We start from the raw sequence: 20,582 nt of genomic DNA, 5'->3' as shown, positions 1-20,582 counted from the left end.
AGCCTATTGCTAAATATATTGTTTTATTTTCTTCTCCTACGTGAATACCTACCTATCTACCTGAAAAATGGATTAGTTTACTGTTTACTCTTTATGAACATGTTGGCGGTTCTGAAAAGAACCTTTTGTGTTGTGTTTTTGCTTTTTTTTACAAACTTTCTCAATTTTTTCTCACTATCTCATAGTTGATTCTTGATTTTTTTCTGAAGGCTTTGTACTTATTAAATGTTCAACGCCGGGCATCTGTTGGCGTATGCACATATCGTACAATCAAAATGTGATAGGGAATGCATAGGTGGTCATCAGCTCATTCACTATCATATATTTCATTATTGAGCACATTACCGTACCTTAAACTGTGGTTTCGGAGACGAATGAATTGTAAGATTTGTATCTCCGCAAACAAAGTAAATAGAAATGAAAAAGAACTGAGGTTTTGGAGACGAACTCTACGATCTGTCGAGAATTAAACGAGCTATAAGCGTTCTGAAAAAGCAACAGTAAATTAACACAGGATTAAAGTCCTTTAAAATAAGAACAGAGCAGCAGGAAATACATAGCTCATCATGTTGCTCCTTAATTATGTTTCTATACAATGGAGATGTAACGTCAGTCAATTTTCAACATCAGTTATCAACCAAAGAAAGCAGATCTTGCTACCGAGAAAATTCGTTAATGCCATCCTGCATACAATGTGTTGTAATATGAAGCCTGTTTTAATTCGGAAACCATGCATGGGTTTGTGAAAACTGAATGATCAATCAGTTTATTATATATGTCATATTATGTCACTTTAGAATGCATTGGTATTGTGAGAACTTTTAATAAGTCTTCTTTGAAAGGTTTAATGGCCCTGAAAAGCGCCGTGTTGTACGGTGGCTGGTTTTGCCACCAAAGCAGTCTGTATAAACAAACTTTTTCATTCTTCTACCTGCTGCCGTTTTGCGATTGCGTTTTCCACTCGCTGAAACTAGTTGTTGCCACTGAACCGAATGTGCTCTGTTCTGTAGGCGGGCTTTCTTATTGTCGTGAGCAGCTTTGCAAGCCAACTCGAGCACTCCGGCGGCCGAATTTCTATAACCGCTATTAGGTATATTGTGATGTGAAACGATGCCGCACTACAACCACACTGATTTACGGTTTGAAAAAGAATGATATATTTTTCAGCGGATCCGCGCGTTTTGTACTTTAGCGGTAAGTAAAAAACACAAAAAAAAACAGGAAAAATCAGGATCATTTCAGTAAAATGAGGCTAAATCGAATGTTCATCTTGATATCAGAGAGTGTGCCAAAAAGTCTGGGAAATCCTGAAAAATCAGGAAGATTGGCATCTCTGGTTATACCTATGGTATAACCGCAAGGTTGACGTAGGACTACCGTTGACCTAGTGATCATTTGAGTGTATTGATTGAATTATTGACCAGTGGTTGATGAAACAATTTTCAATTCAATTCATGCATTGTGATAGATCACGTTCTTCGTTCCAAATCTGACGTAAGGAATCATGCTTTGTTCATTTCATTCATCTATCGTGGACTCCCAAAATATGTAAACGGCAGAATGGCTGAACGATCAATGTGCAGTAGAACCCTGATTAGCTACGGAATAGTCTGGCAACGTCACCTCGGATAATGCAATAAAGGACTAAAAATGAGGTGCAAACGCAAAAAAATGATATTTCAGTATGTTTTATCGATACAGAAATCATTCAACTATCCAAGGTCGTGCGTACCAGAGCACAGATAATGTGGAAGCATGATCAAAGCAAGAGATCAAGAGTCATCTACTCACTGACAAAAAAAAAGTTTGAAAAGTTCTATAGAATAGCTATAGAACTCGCATCAGCGGATAATTCGAACCCCGGCTCATCCGTTCGCGGATAATCGAGGTTCTATTGTATTTTACATTTCCATCTGAAGTTAATGTCTTCCAAGTGTACGTACTTCCCCAACCGCAACTCTGCTTGATTTGACGAACTTCAGATACTCAGTTTTTATTTTGATATGAAAGTTGAAAGTATATTTTTCAATCGTCGTTATCGCAGCAAATTGTTTTCAACGGTATACGTAGAAGTTCAGTGAGCTGAAGACATGTAGGAATATCTTCCAATGCAGTATTGAATAACAGAGCCAAAGCGTTGTTTTTTTTCTTTTTCTTATTAATTTTATTTATTTCATTTTCATCAGGAATAAACATTTACAAATCATTACCTGTGCTCTGAATAAGCATTTTCGTTTGTTAAAAAGAGTATAAAACCTTAACCTAACTTAACCTACCTTAACCTAATCTAAACTTAAGGTTAGCAATACCGATTACCCGCGGCAACTCGGAGTTAGTAATTAAAGTATTACGAACCAGTGAAACCCAATTTCTCCAAGCAAACCCAAATTGACCTTAGCAGATATTGGAAAATCCTTTGATATTTTTTTCATAACCTACATATTAAGAACTAGCGAAACCCTATTACTCCAAGCAAAGCCCAACCGACCGTAGAAGATATTCAGAAACTCTTTGAATTGTTTTTCAAATTCTTTCCATCTTTGAACGTTATCAAATAATCATTGCGAGTCTTACCAAAATTATTCAAATTGAATTAATTGCCTCTACAGTAAGCCAGAGGGCAGCATTCGATCTGTAACATTTTTCAGAAATTTGTGACGCAATCAACTCCTCTGGATCACTGATTTGTAGTTTCATTCGCAAATGTATTATACACGACCAAACCGTCAAAGCTGAAGTACAGTTTTATCCTGTGTTTCAGTGTTTCGAGACTACCACAAATGCTGCAAAGAGGAGAATCTATTCCTATCTGTTCATACCGCTTTTGAAGTCCGCACACATTCCGGAGTGCAAAAATTAGAGATGGGCAAAACAGTTCACTTCAATAATCGTTTCAGTGACTAATTGTTCACTTAAGTGAACAAGTTCTTTCGGACGGTTCACTCACTCTTTCGTACAACGAAGGGAAATGTCAAAGCAAGTTTGCAAAATAAGAGGAGGATGTTATTTAGGACAGTTCTGTTCATACATAGAATGTTGTTTGTTAGCATATAATTAATTGTTCAAATTTTGTTCAAAATAATTCAGCACATCACAAAATAAATCTATCGAGACACCCTTATTTTGATTTCGTTGTGTCAAATGACACCTCGCTAATTTTTTTTACAATTTTATTTCCAACAATCCAACAATCCGATTAAAAAATCAACGTATTTTGAAAACTTGCTTGCTATTTATTATCGTTTTACTTTGAGATCGCTAATACTCAAATCACATATTTGTTTTTTTATGGGGCTATCGTTTGTTTTCATTCGTTATTTTAGAAATTATTCACCATTCACCACTACTCATCTATCATTCGTTCGTTCTCCTTCCTCGTATAAACAGATAACCGTACACAGTTCGTTCTGAACTGTATACAAAGTTCGGCCAGTGATATTCGTACACAGTTCGTCCTGAATTGGTTCTGAACTGCGTACATAGTTCATATGAATTGTGGCTCAGTAGAAAAGAACGACAGTTCGTTCACTATTTTTGGGGAACTAGTTCTTATGGGCTATTCATGAACGGTTTGCCCATCTCTAGCAAAAATGCATATGGGTACAAAAGTACACGAACCTTGCATATATTTGCAATGCCGATTTCACCAGACTCTTTGGTAACTGTGTTGGGGAAACTCATTCCGGTCTGCGGAAATGTATGCGAGAACACAAAAGTACCCGCACCTTGCATCTATTTTGCAATGCCGATTTCTCCATGATCCTTGGTTTTGTAGTCTGCGTTATGTAAACACACAGATTCTAGCGATTGTACATCAACCGCTGCCCAATTATAACTGAGTGGATTTCCGAGCGGGCTTTCGTTAATGTACAGATTTGTGTGAAGTCAATAGTTAACAGTTAGTTAACAATTATATAACTCTTGGATATTTCTCTTTCGAATGAAGTGATTATCATACCACTCCGTTCAGCCGGCAAAGTATTTACGTTCAAAACCTTGCATTCCAAGTGCCACGCTCTTGTTTTCGAAACTTTGAGCTTACAAACCGAAATTAAAGACGTAGTCCTACGTCAAAATAAGACAACTTTTTGAAAAGGACTAAAGATTTGACGAAGGACTACCCCAGCAAACAATAAATCGCATATCTTGGCATATTCAAAGTCGCAAATAAAGTGGGATCATATCAGGAATTTGAAATATCAACACTCGCGATGTCGTATGAACAGTGTCGTCGTCTCGTGGTGATATGGTGATTTAGGACTGGTTCTGCCATAGAAATGAAACACACATTCTGCATTACTCGAGAATTAATCAAGCAAATAAAACCAAATTTGGCATGTAACGTAACGGAGAAACATGTTATTTGCAAGTGGTTGAAAAATCTTGAACGAGAATTGTGTCTGAAAATAATCTCATATTATAATGTCGAGTTTTGGTAGAAGTACTAGGAATTTTATAGCAAAAGGTAATTACTGAGGATTTTGATTAGAAGATCAATCGATGAATAATTCTGCGATTGGACCCACGAACAGCGCTTAGCAAGAAAATGTGGATGTGATAACGAAAAATAAATTTTGGGCGGGAAGATTGCCGGGTCAGCTAGTTTCTATATAAATTTCAGGTGTGTGGCACGATTATCGCTATCTCATTCTACCTACCGTCACCGCATATCTCACTATCCCTCTGCTGTAAAAGTTCATCATCGACTTCACGATATGTCAGATGGTGGTAAATTGGTAATTCGCGATGACAGAAAAATAGTGTCGACGTCTGGTGGCGACTTCAAATTAGGGCCATAATTTGGGTCCCAAATTCGTTAGTGTAATCTCTATCAGATTAGAAGACACCAAGCCGGTTTTTGTATTTCAAAATTTGAATCAAAATTTTCACATCATGTTATTTAATTGTTCAAAACTCAGGGCCCTCATTGACCATCTTTGTGTTGTTACAGAATAGCTACGTCCACGCAACAATCATCAGCGATGGAGATCGATCCACGGTCGAAACAAGATCGATTCATCCATGCAGCTGCTCTGCTCTGCAAGACACATCGGGCTGCTGTTCTATAAATAACTCAACAATGATCAATCAACTGTCTCCGCTGTCCGGTGGTCTAACTGGATAATGGAAGAACAGAAAGAATACTCTTACGCCTAAATGGCTTCTGTGTAAATGTACCATAAGCAATGGTATAGAAGGAATACGAATGGCAACTGTGTAAGGTGCTATAATTATTGATATGATAACCATGTGACATGTACACGATTAAAATTCGGCTCTGTTACAGCTAAAATACTAATGAGCCTAAAAATAAATAAATGGGATAAAAAAATTTTTTTATTTAATTACTTGAGACACATATTTCTGACTTTCATACAACCTATACAATTCCTATACAATTCCAACATTGTTACTGATTTTTTTATTATAATATAAAGTTGTCTCCATAAACAATTTTCGTATGAGACCTTTTCCCCAACTGCAAACAAAAATGTTTTTAATTTAAATAGAATACTAATTTGATATGGAAAAGCTAATTTTCATTCATTATTTTTAATTTTGAAAACGTTTATTCCGAATGAAAATCAGCTATTCCTTGACGCTCCCCTAAACTAGTAAACGAAGCTCAATGGCGTCAACGTGGATCGCTGTTTTGAAGAAAACAAATACTTTTGACGTTTGAGATGTTGGCACCAAAAACATGGCGGGTGCCATACGGCTGATAAATTTCAATACATTTTCATTAAAATACATTAGACGACTAGGAATGACGTATCCGATTGCATCTTTTTCGTATTATATGTACGGGTATCAGCAGTTGTATTACATTACAGATAGCCGTGATAGATAGCTTATAATCCGAACAATCGTAGTTCGAATCCCATCGGATCAAATTTTCTTAGATGTACTATATGCTATTGTAATAATTTGTAATATTCATTTAAACTTATTCACAAGCTGTTGCCATGTATGTACATCACCTCCATTTCTTCATGTATATGGCATTTAGGCGCATCATATACCACCCAAAACATGGGATATATGATTCTATATATACGCTAGTTTTACGATTTAATGATTGCTGAGGAGATCCCAATATTTTGATTATTTTATTATAATATTTATATTGCACTGTTAATTTAAAATCGATCCATACCTTATAAGCGACACATAGAATTTGTCAAGATACAACATGCACACGCAACTCAAGTTGTGCGACATTTCATTTAGTTGCACATTTCACTGAAACATAATCGAACAACACTTCACTTGTTGAGAGCTTTGCGTCGCGAAGAAGTGTAGGCTGTGCAAGTGTCGATCATTATTTTTATATTTCAGCATAAATCATATTTTCTGGTGTGTTAGTTTCAACAAATTGCAAATATTACAATGTCCTGGTATTATACTGTGAGTGAACAAATAGAATAGTTTTAGGAAAGTGCTTCTTGCCAACACATTTTTTCTATGTACACCCATTTACGCATCACAAACAGCCCCGTCCGACCGTGTATGCTGCGGAGGAATTTGATCCATCCGTCGATGCAGCTGCTCTCCGAAAAGCAATGAAGGGATTTGGTACCGATGAGCAGGCTATCATCGATATACTTTGTTCCAGAAGTAACCAGCAGCGAAACGAAATCGCGGATGCTTTTAGCCGCGAATTAGGAAGGGTAAGTGTACATGTATTGCGACGATTGTTGGGGATGTTCAGTTATTAGAATGATGGAATAAATCACACCAAATAGAGATAGATTATAAGCGAGGTTTTTTTTTGCCCAGGACTTAATCGACGATCTGAAATCGGAACTTGGTGGCAAATTCGAGGATGTTATTATTGGCCTGATGATGCCCCCTGAGAAATATATCTGCAAACAACTACATAAAGCAATGGACGGAATTGGCACAAACGAGAAAACATTGATCGAGATTTTGTGTTCATTAACCAATGAGCAAGTCAAGAGCGTTGTCGACTGTTACGAAGAAATGTATGATCGACCATTGGCGGAACACTTGTGCAGCGAAACCTCTGGTAGCTTCAGGAGGCTTCTCACGATGATTATTATCGGAACACGTGATCCTCAGGGAACGGTAGATCCCGATTTGGCTGTAGAGCAGGCTAATCAACTGTACAATGCGGGTGAAGGTAAACTGGGCACCGATGAAGAAGTATTTTACAAAATTCTGGCCCATGCTAGCTATGATCAACTGGAGCTAGTGTTCGAAGAGTACAAAGGTTTAACAGGACGAACAATTGAGCAAGCTTTGAAAGCTGAATTGAGCGGAGAATTGTACGATGCATTGAGCGCGATTGTAGAGTGTGTCCAAATGGCACCACATTTCTTTGCAAAACGCTTGCATAAAGCTATGGACGGCGTTGGAACTGATGATGCCACTTTAATCCGCATTATTATTACTCGTTCAGAAATTGATTTGCAAAATATTAAGGATGAATATGAGCAAATGTACAACAAGTCGCTATACAGCGTAGTCAAGGTTAGTAACTATAATTTTCAATCATGATAAAAAAAAAATATATTTAGTAATTACGTATTTTTAGAGTGAGACCTCTGGTGATTATAAGCGCGCACTATTAGCCCTTATTGGCGATGCTTGAAAACCTACGTTAAAGATCAAATATTTTAACTATTCCTTCGCATGATATTGACAGCTTCTTAACACGCTCCAAGGGTTGTCAACTGGATGAATTTCGAAAATACAAAAGCGTTGTCACGATGAAACGTATTGCCAAATAAAAGAAACAAATCGGATGCCTTGAATAATATGGATCGTTTTATTTGTACTGTACTATTCGTCGACGAACATATGGTAATAAAACAATGTGTAGGTAAAAAGACACCCTTCCATATCATCCGAAAATAAATATGCAAAATTAGATTGCATGAGAAATAAGTCATCAGTGTATGATCCATATATTAACTTCCGAGAAAAATGAAACGCGTCACGAAATAAAATAAACATACACTAGTCACTGTGATTCATGAAACATGTAACACGTGTCCGATGAAACAAATAACTAGCTGGAAAATGTTACTCCAGACTCAAGGAAAGGTGCGTTGCACGATGAGCTTCACTTGTATTGATGCCAAAAAGTGATTCAATAGTTCGGAAGTTCGCGAAACTTTTCGCATTCGAATCTTAAACAATAGCTATTAGGAGAACAAATATGGAATGTTGCTCTTATGCGTGTTTTGACGTAGGACTACATCTTTCATTTCTATACTGGGGTGTAAAATCAAAGTTTCGAAAACGAAAGCGTTACGCCGAAGACCGAGATTTTGAGTGTTAATAGCTCCTAAACAACTGAACGAAATAGTATGATAAACACTTCATTCGAAAGATAAAATGTCTACGCGTTCTATACTTGTTACTTTCTGATCCAAAAACTTGTTTCAATAGTCTTAAATTTGCTTTCAAAATAGGCTATTGAAATCACCAATCGGTATATAAGCGAGCGCCGCTCGGAAATCCACTCAGTTCTAATTGAACAGCGATTGGAGCATGTTGTCGCTGTTGTGGTGAAGCTCTTCATTTATCATGAAAGCGCGGATGAACGGTGTCACCAAGAGCCTGTTTGTGCACCTTAGGCCAGAAGGGAATCCATCAGGAGAAGAGTGATGCTACAAACGGTTCCCCGGGAAGATCTCGAAGCAGCCGCTACACACACACACACATACACGCACGGAATTTTTTCCGTTTGGATCGAGAAAGATCCGGAAAATAATCTGCCAGTTCCTCTAGGAATTTAGAAATACATTCATGTGAAAGAGTTTATTTGAATGTTTTCTATCCATGTAACACTGTGACCAAATACATTAGGTTTTGTGATTTTTCAATCAATCGCAATCAACAGGATAGCTTCTGAAGATTATTCTTCCCCATCAGTAGGATATTTCCGTATCCAATATTGGATGCATAAAACCTTGTGCCTCCAACGTAACGCTCTCGTTTTCGAAGTTCTCCAAATATTCATTCATTCAGAATGAATTCAGATTCAACTTCATACAAATGATCTCTAAATCAACGATAGTCCTACGTCACCCTTGCGGTTATACCATAGATATAACCCACTTCCTGTTTTATATTAGCATTTGAAATTACTGTTAATTCCCTCGAACGCGAAACTGTAGAACAATCGAGATTGAATTGATAGAACATCTCTAATACTCGAAGAAGCTTATAATTAGGTATCGTCTCAATTCTGCTGTTATACACGGTACTTAAAATAGCGTCCTATTGTATAAATCAAATCGAGATACACACCCCTATTCTGTATTTCGATCGATTCGAAATATTTCGAACGACTTGATAAAATGCCATTCTGTATTCAGTTCGAGTTATTTTTGCGTTTCGGTCGATCTATTTCTCTTCGAACATTAAATGGGCAAGACGTTCGAAATATGGAATGCGAAATTATAACGCGAACGAAAAAACGGGTTCGAACAAAATGGAAAAATTCTTATCGACTCGATTTCTGTAATAGTGCATTTAGAGTCTTTATTTTTAGATTTTCCAAAACAAAACTCGGAACTTGACAATTCAGTATAGTTGTATTGTTTTTTTTGTCCCATTTATTTATTTTAGGAAACAGAGCCGAATTTTAACCGTGTACATGTCACATGTTTATAATATCTATAATTAACACATTACACAGTTGCTATTTTTCGGCGTAAGGGTGGATTTAGTGATATATTCGTGTGAAGAAATATGATGAGATTTGTAGAAATCGCATGAACCGTTTACACTAGCGCGAACTTATATAATGAATATATTCAAATTTTCGGTGAATTTGTTCACCTGAAGTAGAACTGCATTCAACTTTAGTGATTCCTAACCAGTGAGAAATTCACCTCACCATATGCCTGAATTTGTTCTATACACTCTATACATATATGCCTCGAAGAAGTGTATCGTATATGTGCTCACCCGTTTACATCTATTTTCGGGTGAATAAATCCATCTATAGCTATAGATCTCCCTAATGTAAGCCCGCCATAAGAATATAGTGCGCTACACATACAACGTCCCGTCACCGTGAAGTCAACGTAAAAAAATTAAATGTCAAATATTCTCCCATAGAAATCGTAAGGTAGCATTCACATACCCAATCACCGGCAACGTCGGCAAAATCAGTTCAAGAGAATAGTTGACGGGAAAATTCAGAAATGGTTCACAACACAACGGTGATCAAAGCTCCTTCCGCTTTATTTAAAATATGTCGTCATCATCCTCCGCTTCTTGTTTCGTTGCTCGAAACGTCACCACTCGTCTTTATTGAAACCATCGAATCTACTTACTACAATTATCGTAAAGCGAATTTTTCATCAATGAATCGTTTCTTCACAAGTATCAACTGGGACGACATTCTGATTGACTGCGATATAGAGGTAGCCACGCAGTCTTTATCTAATGTTATCCTCTATGCGATTTATCGATTTGTCCCTAAGAAAACAGCCTGCAACTCTCGTTATCCGCCATGGTCTAATCATCTTTTGAAACGTTTGAAGAGGGAAAAACGTTCTACTTTGAGGAAATTTTCCAATCTCCGTTGTGCTTTTTGGAAAGTCCGTTACTCAGAAATCAACAAAGACTATAAACAATTGAACAGAGCGCTATTTGGAGCTCATCTGGACCTAGTTCAGAGCAATCTGAAAAAGAACCCACAAGAATTTTGAAGATTTGTTGATGTACAGAGGAAGGAGTCAAGACTACCAACCATAATGACACGCAACAATGTGGATGCATCAAACAAAATAAGTATATGTGAGCTATTCCGAGAACAATTCAGTAGCGTTTTCGTTAGCGAAAGACTTTACAATGAGCAAATTTATGAAGCCGCCAGTACCTTGCCTACCTGCTGTCTGTATTAATCCTGTACAAACAAGCAAAGTATAACTTTCTTGTTTGGATCTTAAGAGATTTTCGAATCCTGGACCATCCCTTTTATCGTATTGAAAAAGTGTTCAAGCATACTCTCTTCACCGCTAAGTCTATTGTTCAGTCGCTCACTACGCTGTGGAGTTTTCCCGAAGGCATGGAAAAGTTCATTCGTTTACCCCGTTTTTAAAAAAGGCAGCAAAAAAGACATCAAAAATTATAGAGGTATCGCTTGCCTTTGTTCTATCTCCAAACTATTTGAATTAATAGTTTTGGTTTTCATCTCACACGCCTGCAGCAGTTACATCTCCGACCAACAACACGGTTCCGTGCCCAGAAGGTCTTCTTCTACGAATCTGATGCTGTACACATCGTTAATCGCCCGCTCTCTACAGTCTCGTAACCAGATCGATGCTGTTTATACAGATTTTTCGGCCGCGTTCGACAAAATCAACACGATATCGTTGTCGTCAAACTCCAGCGTCTAGGTTTCCATAGTTTTCTTTTGAACTGGTTACACTCATATCTGATTGATCGTGTGCTGTCAGTGAAAATCGGCGATACCGGCTTTTCGGGTGACATCGGGCGTACCTCAAGGAAGTCATCTCGGTCCTTATATATTCCTGCTTTACCTCAATGATATTAATCTTTGTCTAAAGTATCCCAAACTTGCATATGCGGACGATTTTAAATTGTTCTACACTGTGAATAGTGTCGATGATGCGACAGCAACAACTCGATATTTTCTCTGATTGATGCGAAACCAATTGACGAATTTACGTTGGATTTACAACCAGATGGCGCAGCGAGTAAAATGAGGATGTTTTGTTTTTTTGGTATGAAATTCGTTCAAATTTCCTAGAAAAATCTGAACTTATCTTCAAATTTCCCGGTTTCATGTATTCTTCCCACGCTGAAAAGTTTAGAAAATCATCATTTTACAATGTGCTATGTATATTACGAGGAATGGCTTGTTATAAGTATTGAAACTTTAATTTTTTTCAACTAAGTAAACGATGAATAGGGTGTTTTGCGCTAGGAATACTGCAAATCCATCTCGTATCGGCCCCTACATAATCAATGATATCAGCCAATTTGATATGATATCGATTTCATCACCATTATCCATAGTATCAATAACCGGTATGCATTGTCAAACGTAAAATTTTGGAAGATTATCTATGACTTTGGTCAAATCGCGTGTTGAAACCATCATAAGTATACAAAACTCCAACTTTCTTACCATATACTGACGACATTCAATGGCTGAAATTAATCTAAATTGAAATAAAATGAATAATCGCCACGTAAACTTGCTTTTCAGTGCGTAAAATAAACATACACCCTCACTTTTGTGGTTCTGAGCTCTAATGTGGATGTCGCAGAGCTGATTCAGCTTTGCGTAAATTCGTCAATAGAATGGTTTTAAATCCAGCAAAGTGTTCAACCATATCGTTCATATCGCGGAAACGATCGCCTGTAAGATTTTCGTATAAAATACGCAATATCTCTTTGAAACGTGTTGTGACCTAGGTAGTGCGGACTGAATCAAAACGGCTGTCAAAAAAGATCCAATTGAAATGTCAAAAAAGATCCAACGATCAGGAGTGTTATTTTTCTTATGATAATCAACACCTGGTGCAATATGAGTGACTTGAAATGTCGTGGCGAGAAGTGAACACGCCTCGCTCACGCCACGCTGACGCCCCGCTGCAGTGAGAACATGGTCGAAATCATCTACAAGAACGTCGATTGATAATGAATCCGCTTCTGCTGCATAGAAGCTACGAATGTACACAAATGATGTTTGCCCAACAGATGCTCTGCATGTATGTGTAGCAAGAGCCCTATTCAGATTACTCTCTCAATTGTAAAACATGAGAGGTTTCCTAACTTGAAACGTTTCACTATATTTAGTATACAGTTTTGCGCTCCGACAGTCAGGTTGTCAGTGCAGGTGTTTTATTCACGTTCAATTTAAGAAGCATTTGTAACACAGCAATTATAGGCTTATATTTCTATCGTTGAGTCATCTGCACTCCGGGAAGTCTAATTGTGCAAATTCCTGTTGTTCTTAAAGCTAAAATTAAAAATGTCCTGGTATTATACCGTAAGTAAATTGCTTCTCCCGAACAAGGTGTGTCGCCGTAGTTCAAAATCATCGAATGATATGACGACACTTCCATGTTTCTGTTCAAAGACGTTTGAGAAAAATAATTCTGCATTTTCCAGCCGAAACCAACCGTAGTCCCGGCGGAAGACATCGATGCTTCGGCCGATGCCAATGCGTTAAGGGCCGCTATGAAAGGGTTTGGAACCGACGAGCAAGCCATCATTGATATTTTGTGCACCAGAAGCAACGCTCAGCGTATGCAGATTCTCGAGACGTATACCAGCGAACTGGGAAGGGTGAGTTAATTGAGAATGGTGTGACCTCGATGTTAGGATGAGTCATGGGAATAGATCAATGCTTGTTTTGAAACGTCACGGGTATGCGTTTTGTAAATAACAAAAGATTCTGTATCTCACGTAAGCAATGGTGTGTAACTCATGAATTTCACCCGAATGAAAGTGAATAATGTAATCAAAAATAATGGCTACGTCATCATCATCATGTATTGCAAAATCGCTCTTTCACAGGACCTGATTGAAGATCTGAAATCGGAGCTGGGTGGAAAGTTCGAAAGCGTAATTGTCGCATTGTTGATGCCATCGGAAAAGTTTCTCTGCAAGCAGTTACACAAAGCGATGGATGGTCTCGGCACCGATGAGAGCGCCCTTATTGAAATTCTTGCCCCACAAACTAATGAAGAGATTAAAAAGATTGTCGACTGTTACGAGCAAATGTATGATCGTCCATTGGCTGAACATTTGTGCAGTGAAACAGATGGTAGCTTCAGGAGGTTGCTTACGATGATTATCGTCGGATCAAGAGATCCTCAAGGGACGGTTGATCAGGAACTAGCTGTAGAGCAAGCCAATCAGCTGTACAATGCCGGTGAGGGCAAGTTCGGTACTGACGAAGAAGTCTTCTACAAGATCTTGGCCCATGCTAGTTTTGATCAGCTGGAAATTGTGTTTGATGAATATAAGAAGCTGTCCGGCCGTACGATCGAGCAAGCCATGAAGGATGAACTGAGCGGGGAGCTGTATCAAGCTTTGAGTGCTATTGTGGAGTGCGTTCAGATGGCTCCGCATTTCTTCGCGAAACGCTTGCATAAGGCAATGGATGGTGCTGGTACGAACGATGCCAGTCTGATTCGTATTATTGTCTCGCGCTCGGAGCTGGACTTGCAGAACATCAAAGACGAGTATGAGCAAATGTACAACAAAACGTTGCTAAGTGCTGTACGGGTGAGTTACTTATTCTAATAGAATTTATATTGAATTATATTGTTACATTTATTGTCGCTTGTCATCAAATGTACGAGTGAGCGTGGCATTCTATGACATTCCCTGGAAAGCCGTTTCAAGCGAATTTTGATTGTTCGTAATGTTTAGTTACCGTCGTTGGGTCAAAAAAGAAAATTTTTGTTTTTTTTATTGAATAACTATCGCACTTCTGATTATGTAGAAATTTTCTTAATAGTGAGCTCATAGTTTTCAGAAAATTGTTGAAAAGTGTTAATTTTTCACTGAACTGCGATTAAATGAAAGTTGACCCAATCTCACCCCTTAGAAGGGGTTAAAATCGGTCAAAGTAATATATATTGTTTTCTTTTAAGAATTATGTTTCGACATCAATTTCCCAATAAGTTAGACTGGCCAAACGCACCGTTTTGAACGAGACAGTACCGTTTTTCTTAACATAAAGTATTTAAAAAAGTATTGTTGACTAGTGAGATTCAAAGTGTTCCTAAAAAATATAGAGGATGATAACCAAGAAAATTATTCGTTATTTTATTCGATTCGCTTGTTTCCCGATTGCATTCAAACTATTCGGACGGTCAACTATTGCCCGTTCGTTTAATCAGTACTGGCTAGCATCGATCTACGCACACATGATGATTGTTTATCGGTCGATAGTTCAATTCTCTCTTAATTTTGGCATCCGATATACGTGCCGTGCGAATCACTGAGAACGGGATGCATCTCGGAATGCTCTCGGAATCTCCTTTTGATTTTCCTTCTCCATTCTCTTCTCCGTTGTCGAACATAAATGCGCACTAGCAACCCAACCAACCCGATCAAATCATCGGCTGAAAAAATGCAGTGCCCCCTCAGAGCACCCGCACACTGCAGTGTGTCTAGCTCTAGTAAATTCACCCTTTGTGACGAAGATTCATCCCCCTTGTATTGTCGAATAATCTATGCAACATGTCATACTATTTATCGTAACCAGTCGCAAATTCCGGAGTTGTCCGTTCCTTTCGGACGCCAATCTAAGAGTTTCAAGCAGTTACTGGAAGCTGGATATGGAAGCTGTATAGGGCGACTGCTAATACAAAGGAACCCAATGTACTATAATTACACTCTGAAAAGGTTACATTTTGAACCGTTTAGGCCGATTCAGCATGTGGAAGGATTTTACTTTTGAAGTTTGTATCGAGCAAAATCAAGCAAACAAGTGTGACATCAGCACTAGGTGAGACTGCTAACTGCCCGCTAGTTGGAACGAGACTGAGTGTTAGAATCGCGAATGGCTTATTCATACCCAGGGCGTAGCGTGACCGGGTGACACCCGGGGCGGGTGTCTTCGATGTCTCCTCTCCAATGAACCCTTGTTATTAAATGATTGTTTTGGTTTTTTTTTAAACCAAATTTACCGAACCAAAAACATATTTATTGAAGTACACCCCGATTATCCGCACAATTGAGTGGCAAGGTGACCACGGATAACGAAATAAAGGACTAAAAATAAGATGCAAGTACGAAAAAAAAACATTTCAGCATAAAATTATGTATGTATCATTAAACTGTCATCCGCAAAGTCGTGTACACCGGTGTTCAGATAATGTGAAAGTCATGACCAAAACAAATGAGCAAGATCTTACCACTCCACACCCTGATAAATGTCTGTCTCATCGTTAAACGCATATAATTTTGAATAGTTTTCAATTTTGAACAGCTTCCTCCATGAGATGCCACAGGAACGAATACGATGAGTAGCAGTTTCAGCCTCACTGTAAGATTTATTAACGATTTTTGTAACGATTCTTACAGCCCAATGATTGGCATCGCCCAGGCTAATTCAAATGTCTACAGAATCTTGGTATCTACAGCAAAAGCTCGCTTCCCGATGCTTGAATTGTTTCAAAAATTCCGGCTACCCTTCTGGACAATTTGGACCGCTCTTGTACTTCCCGATGGAAACGATCAATGCACTCCAAGATTCCCGCCCTATTTTCATCCTCCATTGTTGGTCCGTCTTTTGTCTAGCCTGCTTATTTCAAGACGAGTTCCATTTCAGTAGCAAATCCGTAGTTATTAGATTTAAATAATTTTTTTTAAATGGCCTTCTCGACAAAAAATATTCCAGTGCGATGAGTCTGATACCAATTTAATCCAGATATAATCATTTGGTTTGCAAATAGTTCTGCGCAAGATCTACTTCACGTAACGCATTGCACCAGAAGTGCAGAACCACAGAAATGTGGAATCACGAATTGCCTCTAGAAGGGACTATTTATTGTAGTATTCAAATACCCGGCAGTATCGCACAAATCTTCAATGGGTGTGATCAAATCATCGAAGTTCGCATAAATCTCACTGCATCAAAATGAGCACTCCATGGAGTTAGCGACAACATTTTTACCGTCACACTAATATGGTTCAGATCTTTATTCCTGTGGTGAGTTGAAACTATGAAAAACGAGTAAACCACTCTAAAAGTTCCCAACACACACTATCAAACTGGATTCTCAGCGAAAGCATGTTATTCACTTAAGTACAATTATTGATCTGAACCCGATGAATAAGTTTTTTTAGTTCTCAACAAAAATCTGAACTCCATCATTTAATTCTGATATGGTTAACGCGATGCCGAACAATTGTGATAGAGATTTTATGAAAGCTCTAGCTCTAGTAAATTTACCCTTTGTAACAAAGATTCATCACCCTTGTATCCTCGAATAATCTATGCAACATGTCATACAATTTATCGTAACCAGTCGCAAATTCTTGGTGCTCCCTTGGCCGAGTGGCTAGCGTAATAACTAACATGCCGGTTCGATTCCCGTTCTGGTCGGGGGAATTTTTCGTCAAAGTGATTTCCTCCGACTTGCACTGTGATCACGCGTATTCTAGAGCTTGCCACTCAGAATGCATTCAAGGCGTGTTATTTGGCATAGAAATCTCAATTAAGTACTAATAAAAATGACGCAAGTAATACTACGTTGAGACGGTGAAGTTCCTCTAGGAACGTTAGTGCCATTGAAGAAGAAGAAGAAGAAGAAGTCGCAAATTCTGAAATTGTCCGTTGCTTTCGAACTCCAATTTCGGAATCCTTTACTTGAGCGTGGTTAGGCTGTCACCCTCAGTTGGGGACCGCTCCCCTTACACTATCTTCTTCTTCTGGCAAGTGGAACTTTTGGCTTCTCAACGTAGTATTACTTGCGTCATTTTTATTAGTAGTACTTAGTTGAGATTTCTATGCCGAATAACACGCCTTGAATGTACTCTGGAGTGGCAAGTTCCTCTAGGAACGTTAGGGCCATTTAAGAAGAAAAAAAAGAAGAATGTATAACATATCAAACAATTCTTAGTAAATTTGCAATTCGATTGGTTCGCAACAAAAATAGTTATTAACTTTGAAACTATTTCATAAAAACGTGACATTTCCTGATTTGGTAGCTTTATTGAAAGAAGTAGTCCTGCGTAAAAACTCGTTGATTAAAAATTTCTTAAAACTATGGATAAATTTTACAATACTGCGTTGGAGTATATTTAAAAATCGAAGGCTAGCAAAGGAGAAACATAACAGTATAACATTACCCACTTCTCCAGAATTTCTTTTCCATCAGCACTTATCAAACACGAGCACATCGAGTCGTTCCAATATGCTGAGCGAGCGTCAGGTTCGATACTGTAGGTTTGGGCACAGTTCAATCAATCACGAGTGTAGTTCGTTGTGGGTTAATGCGTGAAAATCTATTCCTGTATGGCCAGAGATTCAAAGTAACATTAGTAAAATAAATTTTCTGTTCAAATACATTACAGGAATTATAATTAATGTGATAACAAAGAGGAACAAACAATCCTTACCAGTTGTGAGTGGTTGTGCGCAAATATTTTCAGAAATAGAAAATAAATTTATGGAATGTAAGAAATTCGTGAAGCTAACTGACTATATTTTGTGTTTGCCTGGTAGTACTGCATCTATTGAAATAATATTTTTCAATGAACAATATTTGGACATAATATTGTCACAACTCAATGCTTAAACCATAAACCCTATTATTATTGTCAAATAATAATTCATAATAATCTTCGCCAAGTCACTCCAGCATCTGAACATTCCTTCGTTGTGAAGAACAGATAATCTGAGAATGTTTGATTGATTGGTTTTATTGTCGGTTTTATTCACTCAATGAAATTCTTTAAAAATATTATGACTTTTTGGTTTTTTTTTCTGGGCTTACGTGTCCCGTTTTTATTCTTGAATTGTTTGGACAGCTTACAATCAGTTCAAGATAATTTGACAACATGTAAGTGTCTTGAATGATGAGTTACGAAAATGGTGTAAATCAAATGGAAATTATAGTATTTGAAGATCATTCTTAAGTCTGCCTTCTACGATGTCTTCTGCCGTGATGCTGGTTTCTGGAGGGATATCAAACTTCTTTCGTCGGAATTCCTCGATTCCTTTGTTCTCAATTCCTTCTGGTGAACTTGGAACATGTGAGATGCTCTTTTTCCAATTTGCCCATTTTTTGCTTGACCCATTCTCACCCCACTCAGCGTAAATAAGAGATTATTTCGAAAATGTTGAAATTCCCATGTAAAAACGTTTTTGATGTTCAAAAACAACAATGATTCATCTAGACAAAACATAAAAGAATAATTCTTGTAGTAGTTCTGTATAAAGCTAAGCAAATTTTTTTTTCTGGGGGATTATCAAACTTCGATGAATTATTAAACAATAACTATTTGTACTACAGTTGAGTATCATACATTGGAAGTAGTGAAAATATGTCTCTTATTAAAGGTGCACAGCTTTCAAAAATATTCACATTATTTGTCACGATATTACAAATAGTGACTTTCTCCGTTTTTGACCCAATCTCACCCCCGTCGAAGGCACCAGAAAAAATAGCCTAGAAGTAGAAAACATGACCGCGTTACGTAGAAATTCGAGAATATTCATTATTCCCGCAAACGGTTCATTTCAGCAAATGTCATAGACACGTTTTAACTACAATTTTAACATTTTTTCTGTTTATTTTTCAATAACGAACAATTTGCCACATGACGCATATTTAATATTCGACGTTTTTTTGTGGAATTGGAAAACCATTCATTCGCATGGATATCGCTCTCGTACGATGACAGGAGGTAATGTAGTTATTTTTGAAAAAGGGTTTATATTTATGCTATTATTTCTTCATGGTGTGGTTGATTGTTAACAAAATGCTTCATCTTTATTTTTTCATAAACGATGATATATTTTCATGCAGTAAATCGACATGAGTTGAGTTGATTATAACCCATATACAGGATATAAAAGTGCATGTGGTTTGAAAAATTGGAGCTTGTCATCTATGGTTCATTTTATGTACTCTTTCTTTTAATACAAATTAACTTTTCACACTACCTTCCTCACTACATCATTATCTAAATATCATAAACTTTTACTAATGAATGACGATTTTTTTCAGAACGAATGCTCTGGCGACTATAAACGGGCTCTTTGTGCTATCATCGGCGATGCCTAAATGTTCACAAACGAAAGATACTATCACCCCTATTCTGCATTTCGATCGATTTGAAATATTTCGACGGACTTGACCAAATTCCACTCCGTATTTCATTCGAGTTGTTTTTACATTTCGTTCGATCTGTTTCCCTTCGAACATTAAATGTACAAAACGCTCAAAATAGGGAATGCCAAATTAGAAATCGAACGAAATGCAAATCCGTCGGTATACAGAATAGGGCTGTAGATATTCTATTTATCATAGGTCTACGATGTCGAACAAACACATATACTTCTAGATGTTCTAGTATTTTAGTGAAACAGTGTAATGGTGGCAAGGTAGCACAATCTGCAAAAAAATAATATATATGCACCAGATATACTTTTTTATAAGCATATACAGAATCTTGTATGCGATACACTTGTACGGGCTCCAGTTTGACTTTAAAACTCTAAACAGTAAGTTTATTACTTTCTACATTTGAAGCTTCCATTGCTTAGTAAATGTCAATGATCAGTGTCAGCCGTTAATTTACCCGTACAGTATTCACGAATCTCGATAATTACATACACTAATATAGAAAAAGAACCCGTTAAAACAATTTCCAATGATCTATGCATTTATAGTTTGCCAATGTCATCTCGGCTATATTAAAACTGGGTTCAGAATACTGAAAGTGCAATTAATGTGAATCAGAATGCCTTAGGAATCGAAGCACATTGCATCAGCAACACAAAAACTTTATATTGTTCTGCGTAAATTAGTTGTTCCCAGTAGCAACAAGTTTTGTTATAATTGTTGATTCAGAAGGGCTTTCGCTTGAAAGATTTG

The 20,582-nt window shown here is 37.5% G+C and overlaps 2 protein-coding genes across 2 annotated transcripts; both read left to right on the top strand.

Annotated features, from left to right (window-relative positions):
- The first annotated feature begins 6,250 nt into the window (after positions 1-6,250).
- LOC129762556 (annexin B10) lies at positions 6,251-7,781 on the top strand. The gene is made up of 4 exons (XM_055760945.1): positions 6,251-6,408; positions 6,495-6,671; positions 6,781-7,494; positions 7,559-7,781. Exons 1-4 carry the CDS (start codon positions 6,391-6,393, stop codon positions 7,613-7,615), a joined length of 966 nt encoding a protein of 321 aa, XP_055616920.1. The 5' UTR covers positions 6,251-6,390; the 3' UTR covers positions 7,616-7,781.
- Positions 7,782-12,804: 5,023 nt separating this feature from the next.
- LOC129761930 (annexin B10-like) lies at positions 12,805-20,576 on the top strand. Its single transcript, XM_055759783.1, has 4 exons — positions 12,805-13,006; positions 13,129-13,305; positions 13,537-14,250; positions 19,713-20,576. The coding sequence occupies exons 1-4, from the start codon at positions 12,989-12,991 to the stop codon at positions 19,767-19,769; spliced, it is 966 nt and encodes a 321-aa protein (XP_055615758.1). The 5' UTR covers positions 12,805-12,988; the 3' UTR covers positions 19,770-20,576.
- Positions 20,577-20,582: the final 6 nt, after the last annotated feature.

The sequence above is a fragment of the Toxorhynchites rutilus genome, chromosome 1 (assembly GCF_029784135.1).
Source record: "Toxorhynchites rutilus septentrionalis strain SRP chromosome 1, ASM2978413v1, whole genome shotgun sequence".
NCBI lineage: Eukaryota > Metazoa > Arthropoda > Insecta > Diptera > Culicidae > Toxorhynchites > Toxorhynchites rutilus.
Note: the sequence above shows the minus strand (reverse complement) of the source record. Positions and strands in the feature narration are given on the sequence as shown.